General features: G+C 45.4%; 1 protein-coding gene across 2 annotated transcripts in view; it reads right to left on the minus strand.

Moving 5' to 3' along the window:
* Positions 1-9,758: 9,758 nt before the first annotated feature.
* LOC311255050 (nuclear receptor ROR-alpha A-like) overlaps positions 9,759-21,752 on the minus strand; it is a 63,393-nt gene continuing 51,399 nt past the window's right edge. For both annotated transcript variants that reach the window (XM_084349184.1, XM_084349185.1), the window contains 10 exons: positions 21,684-21,752; positions 19,930-20,071; positions 19,297-19,562; positions 19,000-19,207; positions 16,788-16,909; positions 16,521-16,653; positions 15,570-15,677; positions 14,971-15,081; positions 14,757-14,869; positions 9,759-14,095 (listed from right to left, as the gene is read on the minus strand). The exon at positions 21,684-21,752 is cut by the window's right edge and continues 17 nt beyond it. In XM_084349184.1, the coding sequence (XP_084205310.1) occupies positions 13,928-14,095; positions 14,757-14,869; positions 14,971-15,081; positions 15,570-15,677; positions 16,521-16,653; positions 16,788-16,909; positions 19,000-19,207; positions 19,297-19,562; positions 19,930-20,071; positions 21,684-21,752 (1,440 nt within the window). In that variant the 3' untranslated portion in view covers positions 9,759-13,927. The remainder of the gene's footprint in view (positions 14,096-14,756; positions 14,870-14,970; positions 15,082-15,569; positions 15,678-16,520; positions 16,654-16,787; positions 16,910-18,999; positions 19,208-19,296; positions 19,563-19,929; positions 20,072-21,683) is intronic.

Consider the following 21,752-nt stretch of genomic DNA (forward strand, 5'->3'; position numbering starts at 1 on the left):
TAAATGATGTCGTTTGGCGTAAACTCTGGATGTCGCCACTTCAGGACACTTGGATTGCAGCAGACGAGCAGTATGGAGGAATATTACAAAGTTTTTGTGGAGTTTTATGAACCTTTTCGTCTCGGTCGCCACTTATGCTCATTATATGGATTACTGCTGGCGGAGGGAAGCACCGCGGGTCTGCAGCTGCACTTTGAGGAATAAGAAACTACACCGGACTTCTCATCAGCAGGAGGGTGAGTCAATAATGACTGAAGTTTGTTTTAGAGTGAACTATTCCTTTAAACCGAGCTGGGTCAGCACGGCTCTTACTCCGACTCTCTCCCTGGGGCGATCCAAACAGCCGCTTTCTTCTCCAGTGATGACGACAGTATTTCTGCCGTGGACCTACGTGTTCATGGAGCATCATTTGAAGGAACATCTCAGCATCTTCATGCGCCGCCGCAGCCATAACAACAGAACATATAACATACAGTAGCTCCCCCTTTTCTGGTTTTAGTACTTCACCATCATCTTGTGGTTCCTGCAGGTTAGCCACAGCTGATCACACACTCCAGCTGATTACATATCACTCTGTTTCTGTTGTCATGACAACTGCACAAGCGATGATGAGTCATAAATGTTAACGGCTAATGGCAGCTGCAGGGCTCCTGCTGTGAAAACCTACAGAGAATCATTACTTATACTGTATGTAAACGTCTGAACACTTTCTGAACAGCAAACACAACATGAGCAGTCAGAGAGACTCTGCACTGTCCTATACCTTCATCTTTATTCTGAAATGTAGTTTAACATGTTATGTTTAAAAAAAGAAGCTACATTTTCGCTCTGATGCAAACAGCTGCAAGTAGACGATGACATAAGCTCGGTCCAGTTTAGTTAGCGACTTATCTGAAGACGCAGACCTCTTTACAAACACTGCAGCTGTGCCAGAGACACGGAGGCTGAGCAGGATGTGTCGCAGAAGAGATGACAAAACTGAATATTTGTCAGGAGATTGCAAAGATGAGGAACGAACATGCACGGTAAACAGAGTGTGAAGCAGAAGGGAAGAGGAAAGCCAGAGAGACAACAGAGAGGTGGAGGATGAAAGTGAGAACACGGTGAAAGTGACTGAGCCGCCCATCTCAGATCTCTGCCTCGACACTCAGGTAACATGAAGTTATTTCTGAATGTAACAAGGCGGAGAAGAAGCTGTGGGCTGCGCTCCACACACCTCCACACACCACAGGAGAGGATCAGAGCGCCGCCGAGAGACGGGGAACCTGGGAAATAAGTGAAAAATGGCAGGAACGCAGGGGGCAGGTAATGGAGGGCGTGGATGAGTCCTGCTGCCACTCGTGTGTGTGTGATTTAGACACAAACAGAGAGAGAGAGGGAAAAATAGATGGATGCAGGTGGAGGAGGGGATGCAGAAACACAGGGGGTGGTGGTAATGGGATCTAGTTGGAGGAAATTGAAGAAGATGGGGTTAAAGGTAAATGGATGAAGGATGTCAGAGTGAGAGATGAAATACAAACATGTGACTGAATTACAGAAAAAAGCATCCGAGCTGCAGAGGGAGGGCGACCATACAGATCTGCCATCATCACAGTTTTACATGCTAATCAACAAATACTAATGTTGGGTCTGGATATACTGCTGCACATACTGATGCATTATCATTATCATTACAAGAAACTGCAGTTACTCGAGTGGCTCCAAGAGAGACGCCACGTTAAAATGCAGAAATAAACACGTTTACTGTTCGGTACCAAATATGGTCTTAACAGCTAATTTCCTGATGACACCTGTACGTCAGATGGACTCAGCTGCTTCCACTGACCCTCACCTCTTGGCCGTGTTTGTGGCGTTTGATGCAAATATTGAACAACAAGTATTTCTGTGCGGTTGATTGGATTAACAGACCGGCGTACAGGGACAGACACCAGTGGTTGGATTAATGAGCGACGCTGTTAGCGTTAACCACCAGACAGCTGCTGGAGCCGGAGAGCTCTGGATGAGACAGCCGGAGCTTCTGGAGGAAAAACACCTGAAGTCGAGGAGCGCACCGTCTCAACCTGCCTGCAGCAACAAGCGCGGTTCACTTCCAGTGTAATTTACTGTAATCTGCTTTACTTCATGAGCAGACAGAAAGGAGATGGTAACAAAAAGACACTAGAGGAAACCAGAACCAGAGAGTCTGATGTGTGCTGACTTCAGTCAGAGACAGAACAGAACCCAGACACTGTCTGTGTCTGCTGGGTGTTCACCGTGTCTTCACCGTGTCTTCATCGTGTCCCTCCACCTCTTCAGGAACAGTTTATCTTAAGATATGGACACAAAAAACCCTGGACTGGCTATGCTAGGCTAGCAGTTTGACCCTGCTTCCAGTACAGTCTTGTGCTAAGCTAAGCTAAGCTAAGCACATCCCAGACCTGTCTTTGAAATCAAAACACACAGAGGTCCATCTAAAAACACATCGCTGTTGACAACATGTACATTTTGAAAGCTGTCCGTCTGTCCTTCCACCAGCTCTGATCACTGTCTCACATCATCACTGCTCCTCTGATGTGTCTCTAAATGTGTGACTGCAGATGGGTTTCGTGTGCCGTCAACGTCACCTTATTTTCACCGTGACCAGTTTCTTTGACATCAGTTCATACACACTGTGACAACATCTAACATACAGTATAATGTGAGTGCATGACCACATGAAAGATGTTGCAGCCTCCTGTGAATGAAATGATTCAAGTCAACAGCCGCGGTGTTTGAGGACCTGAGTGAAAACAACCATGAAGAGAAGCTAATGGCTTTGGCCCGGAGCAGTTTCAGGCGTGTCATCGGACAGAAACCATGATGTGATTCTTATCAGACGATCTGCACGACCCTGAGCGGGCCGATAAAGTGATGAACCTCTGAGAGCCTCTGACACTGAAGGCAGACAGACAGGAGATGTGGCCTCGCTGAGCAGATAATATGATGGACAGGAGTGGACGCCGTGTGTGTGCGTGTGTGTGTGTGTGTGTGTGTGTGTGTGTGTGTGTGTGTGTGTGGAGGCGGTGGAGATGAGAAAATGGAGAACAGAGGACGGAGCATGCAGGGGTGAAAGCTGCTAAATGTGATCCATCTGAGGTGAGCGACAGCCGGAGGGCGTCCGTCCTGCAGCTCTGTGCTCTGCTGCCACTCATCTGCTGTCAGTGTCGCTCTGCTCTGCTGTCTCAGGCTGAGCGCTGAGTGTTTGGAGGAAACTAACTGCAGGAAGAGTCTCAGTTATGGTTGATTGTAGGAAAATAACGAGAATTTAGCAGGTAGATATTTTAGCTTCACTAGCGGTATGGCATGAGGTCAGTGTTGGTTCAGACTGAAATATCTCAACTAATATCGGGCGAGGTACGAGACTCAGCAGAGAGAGCAGGACATGAAGGCAGAGAGCAGTTAGGCTCTTGCATTGGCACTTCTGGCCATGCCAAGTCAAACCATGCCACTTTTGATTTGCATTTATATTATCAGTTTAAAACGCGCCAAGTCGTGCCTCAGATGGCTCCACTCCAAGCGGGTTGCAGTGACTTCATATGGGCTTCATCATCATCCGGGAATTAATGGGAGCTTCTTCTTCCAACTCCTCGATCCATTTCATCACCTCGCTCTGTATTTCAAGTTGGCTACCAACAAGCACCACACAGACGAATAACACTTCATTTCACAAAATAAAAACAACCAAGACAGAAAAGTGCAGGGTCAGGCTCAGTCATCGTCTCCTCCTGATGATATAAAGTCAGGCTCAGTCATCGTCTCCTCCTGATGATATAAAGTCAGGCTCAGTCATCGTCTCCTCCTGATGATATAAAGTCAGGCTCAGTCATCGTCTCCTCCCGATGATATGAAGTCAGGCTCAGTCATCGTCTCCTCCTGATGATATAAAGTCAGGCTCAGTCAGCTGACTGGCAGCCTCGCTGGCTGAATCCCCCCCCCTCTCCACCTCCACCTCCCCATGTGAAACGTGGCCAATAGGCAGATAATGAAGGTCATACTTGCTACAAATGTCAACCTTGGATTTGGTGCTAGCATTAAATCACGTTGAGTGGGCTGAAGTAAAAACACCTGTTATGACATCACGGTTGGGGGTGTGGCCAGATCTTACAGATCTACTTTTCTGCCTGATTATTTGTTTATTTGCTGCTGAGAAGCTTTTCTGCTGCTCGAGCTGCGACGTGCTCACTCTGTTCCACCATGAAATCAGCCCTGCTTCACATATGCTTCACTGAGGCTTTATCAAACTGACGGTATGAAAATGCAGATAATCCCCAGGCTCTAAAATGGACTCGGAGGCTATTTACAGTCCAGGTCTTTGCTGTTGCTCCAGATTTGTTTGGTTAAGTGTGAGTGGAGCTCGCAGATTTGAGCGTCCGTCTCTCTCTGTCCACAGTTTGCTGCCAGGCTCTGCTGCCTGCCAAGTCTGATCCATCTCATTAACAAACACTCCTCCCCAGCGACTTCCCTTCCTCTCCTCGCCCCCTCGCTCGTCGTCAGGGACGTCCTCCCGTGTGTCCGGGTAATTAGAGCCGGAGGGCTGGATGAAGGGGTAAAGAGGTAAAAGAAGGGGAGGCACATGTAAGCTGTTTGTGTAAATCAAAGTCTCATTCCAGAGACGGAGGAAGTGTTTGGTCATTACAGCTTGGCGCTGAACAGACGGGCGCTGCTGAGCCCTGTTCTGGCTGTTTATCCTGGTTGTTCTAAAACTGGTCTCTCGCAGGATTTAATGTGGAGATTGTCTTCAGCCAGGACGAGGACAGAAAAAACAAATGTGTGAACAATGCTCCAAAAAGCAGAGGGAGGCTGCCAATACTATCAGGGGCGGCTGGCTCACACAACCACTTGCATTTATTTCACATGTTTTACATCTTACAGCAGCTGAAGATTAACTCTCCCTTTTTATTAATACAGAGGAGAAGGTGGTCTGTAACACTCTGCATGTAAACAGGGCTCGGCCACTGCAGCATTCAAACAGGTGACACTAGATGAATTTCTTAATGGAAGACGTTTGGTTTGACATATGACACAGGATACTTTGTCCTGTGTGGACACACAGTCATCTTTCTATAATGTAGATGTTTCTCTGCATCAACACCTGATGCAAATGACTCGTTATCAGGCTGATGTCGAGCCGACGGATCACAGGTGTGTCGGCTACAAATGTTTTTTAAATGCTCAGCATCTTTATGAAATGAACATAAGCATGCTGCCAGAGATTGTGGTGGATAGTCCTGCAGTCGGCCAACAGTCTGTGGCATCGTGTTGTCACATTTCAGAGTGCTCTTCTGTTGTGACCGTCCGTAACACACCTGTGCACCATCATGTTGTTCAGTTAGCATCTTGATACGCACCACCTGTGGTTGATGCACACAGAGGGTTAAATCTTTTGCTTCAGCTGATAAAAAACAATGAACGTCACACTTTTGGAGTTAGCTGATGAGCTAACTGGCTTGCTTGCAGCCATTTACTCTCACGTTGTCCATCTTTTTGTGACTTCAGTGATGATTTGTAAACTGATGATCAAACAGCAGGTCAGTGCCGACGTCTGTTCACGTTTCCACAGACATGAAGAAGCTCTCGTGTGGTGAAATGTGATCTCATCTGAAATGTAATTTGTTTCTGGTGTGTGGTTTTTAATATTCTCCTGATCTTTACATCACTGCTGAACGTGTGTGAGGCTAAACAGGTTGTAATGACGACAAAATGAGCTGCTGTAACCTGTTTAAAGCTTCCTATTTCATTAAAGTCCCTCCACAGCTTCTGTTACTTGTTCATTAGCGACGGACTAATTCGTCAAAGGAATTCTCATTACAGAAGATAACTTAATACATGCGATGCCTCCGTTTTACCTCCACAGACAAACACAACTCTCCTCTTCGTACCCTGTAACGTATTTGTATGAGTTAGATGTCACATAATGTATATTGATTAGTTTGCAGGTGCTCTTCTGACAGTGTGATGCACATTTTTTAATCACACAGTAAAACTGAACTTTGAAATTGAAAGTGTTAAAGTCATGTCGAAAGAAAATGAAGTCATTTAGCTTCTGAGAGCCAAATCAGCTCCGTGAGCGAACAAACAATCAGCAGCAGTCGGCTTCAAATAATCATCGCTGAGAAATCGACACAGACGCTGGAACATTTCTCAGCAGCGTCGATTCAATCCAATTTTGAAAAATCAGTGATGACAAATTGTGGCAATTCAAAGTTGTGTACCGGCTCATCTCTCAGTCTGAGATGGATGTCTGCTTCTTGAGTCCACAGTCACTCTGAGGAAACCTGAAATATCCCGACATCCTGGAGAGAGAGAGCACTGGTGTCTGCACATGCTGTTAGATCTGAGGCGAGGGGGGTGAAAGGAAAAGAGTCTGAGCTGTTCACACACTCCACACAACATGCTGGGTATGTAGCATGCTAGCTAGTTACACTGGGTGTTTGTCTTAAATACATTTAGACTGTAAAACCTCATTCGCAAGAAGAAACTGAGGAGAAAATGAGCTTTAAGTTCTGCCTGAACACTTACCAAGGACGACACACGGGATCATATCTAATCAAGCCTCATGGCAGGAAGAAGATTAGTTCCACATGTTGGGAAATTGCTAAATTGCTTAATTGCTATGAGAATATTGATACCAGTCTCATGTTTGAACAGTAGATATGATGTCAGCCTGCTTCTGTCCAAAGTTCAGACGGACTGGAGATGTTTCTCAGGTAATGTAATGTAATGTAATGGGAACGCACTGAGTATAGACGGGCTCAGGTATCAAAGGGTTCAGTGAAGACAAACAACAAAAGAAGCGTCAGGCTGCTGAGAGGCAGCAACACTCAAACAAATGATCCACTCCCAATTTCCCTGAAGTAGAAAGAACAAGGACAGCACAGGAATCTGAACTGGACCTAAACAGAGCCGAGGTTCTGGCTGACAGCCTGTTTTGAGATCTGCAGTGACCCAGGTGAGTCAGTCTCCACCTCTCTTAAGCCTTCACACGAGGGCGTCGTCACACCCTGATTGGCTGTGAGGGGAATGGCCCAAGCTGCTGTCGCTCGTTAATTAGGAGCCAGTGTGCACACCTGCACACAGGTGATCTGAATCCACTGCAATCAGTCAGCTCAAACATTACTACAGCACAGCACTATGTGAGAAGAGTCTGGCATCAACCGATCGTGTTGTGCAGAACGGACAGTGTGACGGTGGACCGGGCAGACAGACAGACATGAGAAGATTTCTGCAGCAGCAGGGCAGTGAAAGCCTGATCACAGCGAGAGAGAAACAGCTTCCACCTTATTTCTATGATGTGCCAGCTCGGGCAGAAGTGTCTGACGGAGGTGGTGGTGCTGACCATCCTGTCCTGGTGTCTGTGTGGGCGGAGAGGAAGATCAGATTTGACAGAATCTGCTGAATCAGCTCCAAATCTCCCCGGGAGATTCAGTGCGAGCTGGCATGAATCTGTTCGAACCTTTTCATGAAAGTGTTGCAACTGTCACAAATTCACATGCAAATGGATGCAAAGTGTTTGCAGGAGAGTATTAAAGTTAGAGTCCCCCAGTTCTCAGGACTGTGTTCATGGCCCTGGTCACATGAGTAGCTGTAAAATGACACCAAGTGACAGAAGAAAAACAACTCCTGACACGTGTTGAAGGTCACAACCGAAGACTTTAAATGAGAGACGTTCAGGACGGGCTGAAGGCGAACCCAGTTCAAAGTGAAGAAAACAACATTTTACGGTGATGTTTTGTCAAGAAGACAGTTTGCAGAGAGCACCGGGTCTGACAGACGAGTAAAAAACACCCAAAGAAAGTGAAGGCGTCGGACTGGAAATAGCAAAGGCTACTTCTCCTGTGGAAGCTGGGATCACTTGTTAAAGTTCAGAGTTTGTGAAGAGCAGGTGAGAAAGACTGAACAACAAGCGAGGAGGTGCTGAAGTGTAGAAATGATGCTTTAAAAAAAAGAGGAAAAACAATGAGAGAGAAGTGGAGCGAGTCCGTCAGCTGTCAGAGAGATTCATGACTGTCAGCTTTTTTCCTCGTGTGAAAATGTACAACTTGACATTGAGCACATAAATACAGACTCCATAAAGCAGAAGGAATCTCAGACACAGTGTGTGATCCTCAGAGCGGTGATGAGCTCTGCAGTCTGTGTCAGGAGGAAAATTGGTTTAATCTGCCCGTCTCAACCGCTGCAGGTTATCACAGAGACACCTGTACAACAGCGCCATCTACTGAGAAAAACTGGTGGCAGGCAGGTGCAGGAAAACCATCTCACCGTCCTGCTAGAGACACAGTCCTGGTTCATGTCATACTGTAACTACTTTCACTCCTCCTGAGGTATCTAACCGTGCAGATGTTTGATCTGATGTCCGTCTCTGAGGTTTCTGCCTCTGCCCCATTACAAGACAGGTAACTGGACTTTTATTTGAAACTGAGGAGCACTCTGTCTCTCCAGAGGTGACGTCCCTGCCAGCTGGTGTGAAGTATGAGACAGTATAAATGAATTGTGGCCATTTAACGACCACTTTTGTTGGCATCATTTCCGCATCGTCAATGATCTGGACATGGACGGAGTGCAAGTGTTTCTCATTCTGTAAACAGATTCATCCTCTCAGTGTGTTTGTTCCAAGTCCCAAGTCATTTTTTCTCTCACAGGTTGTGTCGAGTCCCTTCTCCTCCCAAAATGAATTGCATGTGTATTGACTGATAATCACTGAAATAAATATAATCAAACAAAAAACAATTCATTTCATTAACGCTAATTTATTCCTTAATTTCTTCGATAGAAACATTTCCTCCCCGTCACTTTTAATCTGTGAAATACTGACAGACATAAATACTTAAACATCAAACAGACACAGACGAGTCGGTCAGTCATCATGTCTCACGTCTTTAACTTCCAAGTCGAGTCTCGTCAAGTTACAAGTCACCAGAACAGTGTCCACATCTCTGTACCGGGTCACGGTACCACGGTCACGGGTCGACCCAACACAGACGTGAGTGTGCAGCATGTAAACGATCCGGTGTCACTCAAGCCCTCCGCTCCACTCAGGTCGCCTCTGAAAATGAAGGAAACGGGTCAGAGAAGAAGAAATACGCTTCCAAATTTCATTCAACGGCGTCTTACGTGCTCGTCGTCTTGCTTCCACTCTGCAGACTGTTGTCCTGCATCATCTCATCCTCCCTCTCCTTCTTCTTGAAGGGTCTCCCTGGCATCATGGTTGCTCAACACACACACACACACACACACACACACACACACACACACACGGGGCCCATTCAGCACAGTAATCCAAGAGATCAGCTCCTACTGTAAAAATCAAAAGCCACACATTAGCCAGTCACTCTTATCGCCCATGCATGTGGAGAGTGGTGTTGGTTCACACACACAGCTCATACATTTGGCCTCAGATCGTCTGGTTCATTGGTCCAACACTCCAAACTATATTTTACTTTGAAAGATGGGGTTACGGTTTACAAAAGTTGACCCCATTGCAAGACTCAGGGCAGCGTGGAAAACAGAAAGTGAGCTTGAAAGAAATAAAGCCGAAATGCTGGCAATGAAAAAGGCAGGTGACAAAGTGAGTACAAACCAGGACGACATGAGGTTCAGATAATAAAACCTACAAAATGGACCATGACAGGTGGCCATGAACGGTTTGCTCTTTGGCAGCGCACAGAGGTTGTGCTATCACTTTTGTTCATTATGCTTTAAACAGCAGCATATGGAGTTTGAAAGAAACCAGAGAAAACAAATACATTTCTTTGTTTTATTTTAAATACATTTCAGACGCAGCAGCTCTGCTTTGTATCACAACAAAAGAAGTCGTGTTCGACTCGTTTAAACAAAGAAACTGACCCAAGCCTGGCACACTGATGCAGGTGCAGGCTCGGCAATAACATGTTTCTACTATGATATTTCAATATCATAATGACATTTGACAATTTAAAGGAAAATTCTGTTTTTATACAACTCTGTAAACAGTTTCCTGGTTTTATGTTCATTATAGTTGTTACCTTGAGTACACAGACAATTTTGATTAGCTCAAAGGTGAGATGAATCAACAAGGTTGAAACTGTTAGACTTGTTAGTATTTTGCTAATGAGTGTCCGTACCCTTTGAATATATTTAATTAATTGACATGACAACATACAGTAAGTTAGGAAAAGTAGAGTAACATACATTGCCAGTTCAAGCAATGGCCTGGTTTTGGCCGCCAGCCCCCAAATTATGACTCTGGCTACAGGACTTTAACTGTATACGTTGTACCATATAACTGTAGTAATCATTACCTTGAACTATAACATTATTTAGAATAAACATTTAGTCACCAGAAGTCCCAGGATACAATATTTCCAGGCAATGCAATACGAGCAATCATAAAAGTCTGACACACAACCAGTAAAAGGTTGTTAATGTACGACAGCCAAAGATCTGAAAAGGAGCATTCAGGTTGTAAAAAAACAGAATTTTCCTCTTAATGTTTTACCCTGTTCGGAAACGTACAATGTGGCATAGTTGGTAAAATCAAGACCCTGCTAACAAAAGGTAACCTAGCACCACACGCTTAGCCTAAAACACAAAAAAGCTCTCTGTAGCTAAACTAAATCTAAGGGAGAGCAGTGCATATCAAACCAGATATTATACATTATGATGCATATCAATCAACAGATAAAAAGTTTGATGCTCATCAGGCATCTATAGCAGTTTTTCCTGTGGCCTGTACAGACTTATCAATAAAGTTACTTACAGAACGAGGGCCGAACCAAAACAGGTGGCATGGAGGGAGAAAAGAGTGTCATCAGCATATGTGATCACGTGACGGGTCGAGACAAAATAGGAAAGTGACGACACAGCTCAAAATGAAAATCTGCACTGACATGCCACATTTCCAAAGTATACACAATAAACAGAGATAAAAAATACACTTATACATTATTGCTTGACATTCAGTTATGGCTGAAGTTTTCTTCATTATTTGCCAGAAACACAACTTTTTATTGAGCTTTTGACCTCAAGACTGCAGCAGGTGATAAAACATGATGGTGATGATGTTACTAATTATATTAATACAAATTGATTGACTATTAAAATATAAAGCTGATGTGTGAAGGTGAGACAGATGCTCATTCTGGATGGTGGAACAGTAAACGACAGGATGTAATGAGTCACTGAGATGATGGAAAACTCTCCCAGCAGTCTGAAGTCCGAACTTTGAAAATGATTTGTATTTTATCACAGATCACACACACACACACACACACACGCACACACACACACACACACACACACACACACACACACACACACTGAAAGGTAGGCAGTACATATGCTCACTGTAGTGCAACACGTTAATATTCTCACCACTTCACCAAACTCGAGTCTGCATAGTTTCTCTTTCATGGCGTAGTCTATATTGCTCTTAATACTGTTATTAATAATTAAGCTGGTTGAATCCTAAATGTAAACATACAAACACTTGTGTTGATGTGAGGTTTGAGCTGTTCTTTCTTCGTTTTGTTTCATTTCAAGAACTTTTAATCCGACGTTGAAAATAGTCCTGTTAATAAAATCACTGAGCAACTGTTTGAGGACATTTCTTTATAAGCATGAAAGTATATATTTTTGATGGTTTTTTAAAGATATCTGTCGTCACAATGCTCGGAGCTGAGAGCTGCAGACTGGAAGTCGGACATGAAGGTTTGATGGCGATAATAAAAATATAGACCAAAGCAAGCATCATGTCACCGACTCTCAAAACTGATTGTGTTTTCTCTGCCGACAAATGTCACTTAAAAAATATGCCCAGAATTCAAAGGTAGCTCCAAAAACACAGCAGATCACCAGAGCTTCAGATAATCTGCTCATGGCTCAAAGTTAGCCTTGGAGCCAGTGGCCTTAGAGCTTGTCTGGACCGACTTCTTATCAAATCAATGTGGATTTAAAAGGATTCAGACTGGATGAGTGGAGTAGATACTTTGACAGGAGAAAACAGCCTGCGCTGTCCTGTCAAAGCCACCAGATGGTGCTACAGGTTCACTGCTTAACTAGAATGAGTTAGTCCAACTGTCTGATGCTGCTGTCTGCAGATGTTACCAGATGTAGCACAGAAGCATCAGACAGGCTGCTGGGAGGAGGAACCGCAGGAGGAGGAGGAATGAAATCATGGAGGATGAAATTATTTCTGTTAAACACAATAAAACCAACCAGAACTCATGAACAAAGACTCATATCTGCTACACTGTTATTACTGTTTGAGACGTGACCGACCTGTTCAGTTTTAAAGAGCAGTAACATCGGCATGAGGTCATTTTCACTGTTGACATTTACACTTTTAAGGAGAACTCTAAATACTACAGTTCCCATGAGCCTCAGCAGTCGGTGCTCTGGACACGACCCCAACAGAGCTAATAAATCAAATCATATTGAAGAGGTTCTGAATGTTTTCATGAACAATAAATATCACTATTTTGGATCAGCTGTGTGTTGAGTCACTGGTGCATATTTACTTTATTCCTTTTTGTTTTGGGATCAGTTGTTCGTCTCACACCACAGAGAGAAAAAACTCATTTTCATAATCGAAATCTGAACAAAATAACTAGAAAAGAGAAATAATGTGATCAACAAATCATCAGCAGCCACAAAGATGGAAATCCATTTTCAAATCAGATGAGATCACAACTGCAGCCGTTACATTTCTGCTAATTAACTCAACCTGCCTGAGAAGAGACGTGAATATGATGTTTGGTGTCCAGTTTAATTATTGTAGACATTAAAGATCTGTGTTGACCTGAGTGATACACGAACAGACACCAGGAGAAGAAAAACGTTCTGCTCGGACGGACCAGCTGAACTCATTTAAACCTGAACCAGAAAAAAACTTTACCGGTCGACTCAGCAGACGAAAGAAACATCCTGACCGGTTCATGTTCCCATCTCCCTGTTCCTGTAAATGTTCAGGGGTAAATTTAGGGTGCAATAAAACTTGAAGTGATGATATTGGACTTCTTATCTTTACCAAGCAATAAGAGATACAAATGTCAGCAGAACAAAACACCCAGCTGTGCAGAATATTCTCATTACACCAGCTGCTGATAAACAAGAGCCAATCAAGGCTGGACTGTGGATGTCCTGTGATGACTCAATAATCTCAACCTGTCTTAAACTTTAATGTACCTTCCAGTGGCTCAATCAAACCTCACAGACATTAATATTTGTTTACAAAGATACCAACATTTTCAGGTTGAATTCTGGGAAATGTGTCTGTAAAATGATCTGGAGACATGGTGCAGCCATGAAAACATAAAGAAGATGATACAGAATCAAAAGGTGGAACATTTACATGGAAACCTACAGATGAGGCGTTCACTGTCAGGGCTGCCTTATCAGAGCTGATGTTTGAGGGTGAAGAGGAGCAGCTACAGCTTGGTGCCCCGTCCAGTTTTATAAAACCCTGCTATGCTCGAAGTATAAACTGCTCCACAGAAGTCGTGTGAACTCTCAGCTTGGTGAGCTGTTCTGGGTGTTGAGAAACCTGCCACAGAAGCTCACCTGCTGACTGCTGGTGGTCACTACGTCACCAAGCCTCCAGATGAACCAGTTTGTCAAGGACATAAAAATGAATTGTGCTGCACCACACTCAGATATGAAACTTTCAGTGTGTGAATGCTGAAGGTTTCTTTTAAAGTCAGAGGTGAATCTGATCCAGATCCTTGATCCTGAATACTAGACGGGTGTCAGTGCACGAGGAGGGAGACCATCGGACTCCTCACTGCATCCAGACCCAGAGAGGAGGTGAAGAAGGAGTTCAAATTTCTCCGTTTGTGTGGACTGTCCAGGAGAAGTGCAGAGTCAGCACGTCCGGTCCTCCGTGGCCACAGAAACCGGGCTCGGTACATCCGGATCCGGCAGCGTGGTCGACCTTTTAGTCATCGTCGGTCTGCAGAGTCAGTTCGAGGTCGGCACCGAACAGCTCCTTATAAAGAGGAGGGAAGTGAGTCCCAACGATGTCGGGGTAAACAGCTCTGAACGCTGACAGCTTCTCTGTGTGCCGACCGCACAGTGAACGCAACGCTGACACCTTACATCTGAGCTGAGGAGACAAGGAGAGGAGAGGAGGAGACAAGGAGACGAGAGGAGAGGAGAGGAGAGGAGGAGACAAGGAGACGAGAGGAGAGGAGAGGAGGAGGGAGAATCAGTGGGAGGTAGGAGACGTGGACAGGACAGGGAGGAGTCAGGACAGAGAAGGAAGAGGATGAGAGTTATTACAGCAGTAAGAGGAAGTGATTTTACCGTCAGATGATACGTTAGAGTCGACCCTCCGGTCTCTTCAGGGCCAGGACACCAATGTAGGATCATAGTAGCGTTAAAATTAGAGTAAGTCTTAAAGGTTAATCCTAAACATTTCAGTATTTTATTATCAAGCTGTTGGTTTCTCTATGCTCATTGTGAACAGTGTAGTGCAACATTTTGCCACCAGAGGGCAGTGTGAGGCCATTTCCTAACTGCTTGTCTTCACCTTTGAGTTTAATATGTGAGCTCCACTGAACAGTGCGACACCAGAACAATACGACCAGGTGTTAATGTTTCATCTTCGTGTTTATGCAGAGTTTATATTTGATTTATATCATAATGATTTACAAACATGTAGTGGCTCTCTGTCCACACACGCCTGCAGCCAGACGCTTCCTCCACAACTCACTGTTACTGTAGTGTGTGTGTGTGTGTGTGTGTGTGTGTGTGTGTGTGTGTACCTTGTGTAGCAGTCCGTCCTCTCTCTGGTTCTTCTGCAGGACGTGTTGCAGAGCCAGCTGAGTCTTCTGCTGCAGCTTCTCCACCTGCAGCTTCTCCTGAAGCCACGACCGGTCTGTACCACACACACACACACACACACACACACACAATGAGCAAAGACGACACTGGGGGATGAATAAATAAAGTTGGACACACCTGAGTGAAGAGACGTACCTGCAGAAAGCAGAACGAACGCTGAGAAGAGTGCCAGCTCGTCCTCGGACAGATGCAGAGAACACATGCTTTTAGCGAAGTCGAACACTGATGTGATCAAGTCATCACAACCTGGTCACACACAGACACACACACACACACACACACACACAGACAGAGGGAAATAATTTATTTTGGAGGATCTACAGACCAAATTGGAATATAATATTGATAATTATGTTTCCATTTGTGTTTAATCAGCTAAAACTAACAATCGCTGTGTTTTTGTGCCCTTACAGTCTTTTCATGTCTACAGAGGGAGCAGAGCAGAGTCCAGCATGTTTCTACAGTAGCCCAGAATGGACAAACCACACACTGACTTGAGAGAGAGGGACTCGTGTCTTTAGCGGCCAGAGGCGACACGTTCTGCTGCATTAATCTGCTTGACTCCACTGAGTTACACACTGGACTCAGTAAAAGCATTAAAACATTAAAACATTAAAATACATGTTGTACTAAAATCTCCCACTACAAGAAGGAACAGCAGCTTCCTCCCTGTGAGACCGGCTGTGACAGCAATGAGGAACAAGCATCATGAGTTGTGCAGTTCCTCCTCTCACCTAACGCTCTGAAGACGTCCGGACCTGCAAACTTCCCGTCGAAGAAGACGGTGTTGTTCTGAGAGTCAAACATCCGACACATTCGGACGAAGACGACCTCCAGAGAGCCTGGCAGAGAAAAACAGAGACACCGATGATTAATGTCTAATCCGATGATGTCACATCTAATGATCGTTTAATGACTCGCTGCTTAATATCTGATTCATTGATTAATCAGTCTTTACTAACTGAGGAACTTTTTCAGACTAGATGATTTTCATATCGGAGCAGAGGCGCGTCTGACTGAATACTTAAGACACATTTTGTATTATAGAGATTTAAAACGTGTAAAACTGATTTTATTGTACTGAAGAACACAGAGAACATGATGTAAAATGTCGGAGGACAGAAAACAACACACGGGACATGGAAGAAGAGTCTTTTTAATGACTTTTTTAAACCGGTAACCAAATTTCCAGTTTGAATATTTAGAAAACGTCTCTGTGCTCCTGATTCGTCTTAACAGTGACTGTATAACAATAGATGGGACAGTGGTTCTCAAAGTGGGGCCCAGGGACCCTCATGGGTCCTTGAGGAGGTTACAAAGGTTTGAGAACAGCTGGTTTAAGTTGTTGGCCACAACTTTTTATTGTCAATAAATCCTGTAAAAAAACAGGTATTTTAATCCAAACCTTGATGTTTTCTGACTCTAACCAGGTGGTTTCTGTACCTGAACATGAGCAGAGCGTCGGCGTTGTGACGAGAGAGAAATTGAAAATTCAAACTAAACAAAGGTGCAACATTAAGAAACGTTCAGTTTGAACTCATCTGTGGTTTTGCAGCAGCGTACTGAGCCAACATACTGTGATACACACAGGATGGTTTTTTTATTTGATTTGTTGACCATCAGAAAACACTGAATATCACCAGACTCTGACTGCAGCCCGTCAGACCCGTGTTGGTTCCTCTCACCAGCTTTCAGCAGCACGATCTGATCGTTTTGACACAGATCCATGAAGCCGTCGATGCGTTTGGCGAACTCCACCACGTACTGGATGGCCTCGGTGATCTTTACGGCACAGAGCTGCCACATCACCTCACGAGGCTGCACAGAACAGAGCGGGAAGGAAACAAAATACATGTTAGATAAAGGAAATGAAAACAGTGTGATAAATGTGACGGCTTAACGAGTCTAATAATGCCACAAAACCCTGGAAACGGTAGAGGCAGTGAACACACCTTGCTCTGGTAGCTCTCCACCTCGTCCTGCAGGAAGTTCTGCCAGCTCATCTGCTGCAGCTCCTCCCTCAGGTACTGACACGTCTCCAGGTGAGACTTGGAGATGATCTGGACCTGGTGATCTGCAACACAACACAACACAGTGAGCTGGTGATCACTTCTGGATCCATCCACAGGTCAGGGGCATCACAGTGTTTGTGTATTTCAGTCACAGATGTCTGCAGGGTCAGTGATTATTATCTTCTCGCTCATTGCTTCTTTAAACCCGCTGAGTGCAGAAATATATCAGTCAATGTTTCCATTCGAACCTTAAACACAGTCACAGACTCGCTTAGTTCAGTGTGACAAAGGTGAGCTGGCTCTCAGCGCTGCCTCTTCACTTCCTGTACACGCCGGCCTGCAGCCTGCTCGCTGAAGAAGACCACAGGGAGCGCCCGAAGGCTCAACACACTTGTTCATGATTCAGAGTCACGCAGCAGGCTGAGAGCGTGTTAGCCTGTTAGCCTGTTAGCTTGTTAGCCTCTGGCAGAGTTAACAGACTCACTGCTGTAGTTTGGTTCATCGTCAGACGACTTCTTCTGCCTGTTAGCGTTCACAACTGTTGAGTTTTGATTTAATTGACTCGAGGTAATTTGTCATTTCTACTACTGTTACAATACAAGATGCACATGTTCATAGATTGTTACTTTAAAAATAATCAGCATCAGCACTTTGACATCAACACTTCATGAGCTCAGAAGTTATTCGCCTGCAACAAGATGTTGGAACATGAAGACTGAGCTGCGTTCAGACTGACTATCACAGCGAGGCTGCAGAAGCAACAGGATCTGTCAGGATCACACATTTCTGCCAGATCATTTAATGTTGCATGTTTACCTCACGATCATTGTAATGGAGGATAAAATCCTTATGAGCCGCTTACACATCCTGACATAAGGACGTCTCAAAGTCAAAAACTCAAAAAACTGCAGAAGTTTGTAGTCCTGCGACTGATTTGTGTTTTGACCGCTGACTTTTTACGACAACAGTCAGAACAGATGATGGATAATGTTTTTCTGAAAGGTATTCTAGATTATTTTATTGATCACCAGCTGATGAGCAACAAAGTGCCAACTAAAGGTCATTAACAGCTTGTAATCAAACGAGGGGACATTGTACAGAGACTTGGCGGCTTCTGGTACTTCCTGAGGTCTGTGTCTATACCAACCGAACAAAACACGTGAACTTCCTGCTCAAGATGTTTTAAATATCCAGTGTGTTGTAACACAGAAGAGGAGTTTAGTCCTCGAGTCACATTTTAATACTGTGTGAAACTACTAAGTGTTTGTGAACGCAGCTCATGAGGAACGTACAGTAACTGTTGTAATGTTCAGCATCTGTTCAAGCATGAATGAAGAAATGTGAAATAACATCAGAGAGCTCCTGGATCAGAGGGAGGAGGTGCAGGGGCAGGTGGAGGTGGAGGTCTAGGAGTATTATGATACATGCTTTTGTGAAAGATAAAAAAAATAAGTGAATAAAAAATCTCCGGGGAGAACACAGAGATGATTTCCCCCATCGAGTGCCCTGCCACGTCCCGCCCGGCCCTAATTAACAGCCGGCTAATTACCACACAGAGACTTTAATGAGCTCTGAAGATGAGTTTCACCCTCCTGCTATTTTAAAACACCTTTCTGCCTCTGTTTGCTCCACACTTCCCTCTCGTCTCTCCTTCCTTTTGTCTCTGCGACTCCTCTTTGTGGATTCTTATTCCTCCTCCTCCTCCTCCTCCTCTTCCTCCTCCTCCTCCTCCTCTTCCTCCTCCTCCTCATCCCCCTCCCCCTCCTCCTCCTCCTCCTCCTCCTCCTCATCCCCCTCCTCCTCATCCCCCTCCTCCTCCTCCTCCTCCTCCTCATCCCCCTCCTCCTCATCCCCCTCCTCCTCCTCCTCCTCCTCCTCGTCTCTGCTTCACTTCTTTCACGATGTTTCCTCATCTTCTCTGTTTGTTTTCCCTCCAGCTCTCTGCAGTCCTCTAACATATGTTATAAGTTTTATTCTTTTCTGTTTCACCAGACATGGATACAGACTCTGTGACCAGGCCTCCTCCGTGCTCCTCCACAGAGGCAGCAGTGAGACGTCCTGCTGGGAAGAGACCACGTCACCCTCACTTCCTGTTAACTCTTTGCTGTCTGCTAATCAATACAAGTATAAATCCACTTTTCCTCCGTCTCACCGAGTTCAGCCATGGACACGGTGGGCGATGTGTCTCCGTTGCTGAAGGAGCAATATGGGAAGAAGTCGTTACTGGATCCGTAGTCGCACAGCGGCTCAGGTTTGATGCCGTTAATATCGAGGCCCGACTGGTCCGGTGATGGCTGGAAGTCCAGGTAGAACCCACCTCCTCCTCCTCCTTCTCCTCCTCCTCCTCCTCCAGAGTCGGCCTGTTTGTGGAAGAGAACATTTGGTGATTTAATCAGTTTTAGGGTCTAGTTTCTGCTCCAACACCTTCGAAAAGTAACAGACCACAGACCTTGGATGAAACCGATCCTCCCTCAGGTGAGTTCTGCTCCATGTAGCCTCCCAGCTCGTCCGGCAGCTCCGTCAGGCCCGTGGAGGAGAGGCAGTAGTGAGGGGACACCGGCTCAGACTCGGCCGGACTCGGGCTGCTGAGGCCGGGGTGGGACGGGAGGACGGGACCCTGCTGCTGCTGCTGCTGCTGCTGCTGGAGACGGTGTTTCTGCACCTCCGCGTACAAACTGTCCCGCTGCTTCTTGGACATGCGACCAAACTTTACAGCTGTGATCGAGTGAGAGGAGGAGAGAGGTTTGTTAGTTCAGTCATGTGAATGAACTGAACTGTCATTTTCAGGTGAACTGTTCCTTTAAGTTCTATTTTGTCCACAGTTATAACCAACACATAATCAAACGTCATGTCTCTGCTGTGTCTCGCTCAGATCACTGATTTATAGTTTTCTTCAGCTGCTGTAATTTCATTTACAGTCAGAAACAACCTGAAACATCAAACATGAAGCTGAAGCTGATCGAAGACGACAGAACAGTTTGTAAATCATTCGATCTGCTAATCAGTTTAGTGTGTGTGTGTGTGTGTGTGTGTGTGTGTGTGTGTGTGTGTGTGTGTGTGTGTGTGTGTGTGTGTGTCTCACCGTCTCGGGACATGCCCACAGTCAGACATTTCTGCAGGCGGCAGTGTTGGCAGCGGTTGCGGCTCGTTCGGTCGATCAGACAGTTTTTCTGGCGAGGACACGAGTAGGCGGCGTTACTCTGCTGACTGCGCCTGAAGAAACCCTGAGGGACGAAGACACAGTCACACCTGAACACACCTGAGTCCATGACCAGGTCGGTCAGTCAGTCGGTCAGTCAGTCAGTCAGTCAGTCGGTCAGTCAGTCAGTCAGTCAGTCAGTCGGTCAGTCGGTGGGCCGGACGTCACTTCAGCACATTTAAAAATATTCTTTTTGTCAGGATGTTTCATTGATTCACTTTCCTGACTCAACATCTCCTGTGTCCATGACCCATCCTATCTGTCTGTCTGTCTGTCTGTCTCTCTGTCTGTCTGTCTCTCTGTCTGTCTGTCTGTCTGTCTGTCTGCCTGTCTCTCTGTCTCTCTGTCTGTCTGTCTGTCTGTCTGTCTGCCTGTCTCTCTGTCTCTCTGTCTGTCTGTCTGTCTGTCTCTCTGCCTGTCTGTCTGTCTGTCTGTCTCTCTGTCTGTCTGCCTGTCTGTCTGTCTCTCTGTCTGTCTGTCTCTCTGTCTGTCTCTCTGTCTGTTTGTCTGTCTCTCTGTCTGTCTCTCTGTCTCTCTGTCTGTCTCTCTCTCTGTCTGTCTGTCTCTCTGTCTGTCTCTCTGTCTCTCTGTCTGTCCCTCTCTCATGTTTGTACATGTTAAACCTCCCTCTGCTGCTCGTTGAGCCTCCAGCAGCTGCAGCAGCTGTTCACACCGGGCTGTTTGGGGACCGGTTCTAACCAGGAGAAGGTTCTGTGCCAAACGCTTTTCACTGATGGTCCAAACTAAACATCAGATGTTCCCTTTTGTTCTGTTAATGAGACTCAGACAGTGGACGGATCACACGGATCAGCCTCAGAGGATAACGGGAAAAATCATATCGTGATTTTTGTGTAAACGTGTGAGCTACTTCTCGCTTTTGTAAATATATCTGAGCACGGCCGTGGTTCAGGTCCAATACTCATGGATAATAAACTATGTTGATGTCAATTCAGGTGATTTTATCGAGCGCAGTTAAAATCAACAGGTGTTAACCAACGTTAAATACGTGTAAAAGGTAGATTTAAAACGTTTTATTAACGATTCAGGAGATTTAAACACACTTGTGTAAAGGTGTGTCATTAACTGGAGGTTAAAGGTGGAATAGATGCAGAAGATTGGACAGCGACACATTAACTGACATTAAAGAACTAGCAGCGATGAAGGCTGAGTGCTGCGTTGCCTCATGACGCCTCGGCCAAAAGCTGCACTTGAACGCACCGCAACGACCAAAGACCAAAGACCACAGCCAACTGTGTGAGAAGAAACACCTCGAGAAACCATCGGAGAATATATCTGATTAAAGGTGGAAAAGTCCCTGGTGAAGAAAAATAAAGAGAAGCTGCACTGAATGGAGGACATTTCGTGCACGGATTGGCTGAGCTGAACAGCCAATGACAGAAAGTGAAGCTGCACAATGTCGAACAACAGCAGTGTGGCTCCTGGTGCGTTCATGGACCGTTCAGAGGACAGTTCAGTCGTCCTGGTGGTGCCGTTGATCCGTTCACCACCAGAAACAAAAGCAGACTAACGTGGACCTGACAGCACACTGAGAGGCTCTGAAGTGACGGAGCAACAGAGGAAACAGAAATAACTGAGAGCAGGAAGTGAGATGATGACGAGGAGGGGGCGGGGCTTACCTTACAGCCCTCACAGGTGATCACCCCGTAGTGGATCCCTGATGATTTATCTCCACAGATCTTACAGGG

This window comes from Pagrus pagrus, assembly GCF_965226575.1.
Source record: "Pagrus pagrus genome assembly, chromosome: 1".
NCBI lineage: Eukaryota > Metazoa > Chordata > Actinopteri > Spariformes > Sparidae > Pagrus > Pagrus pagrus.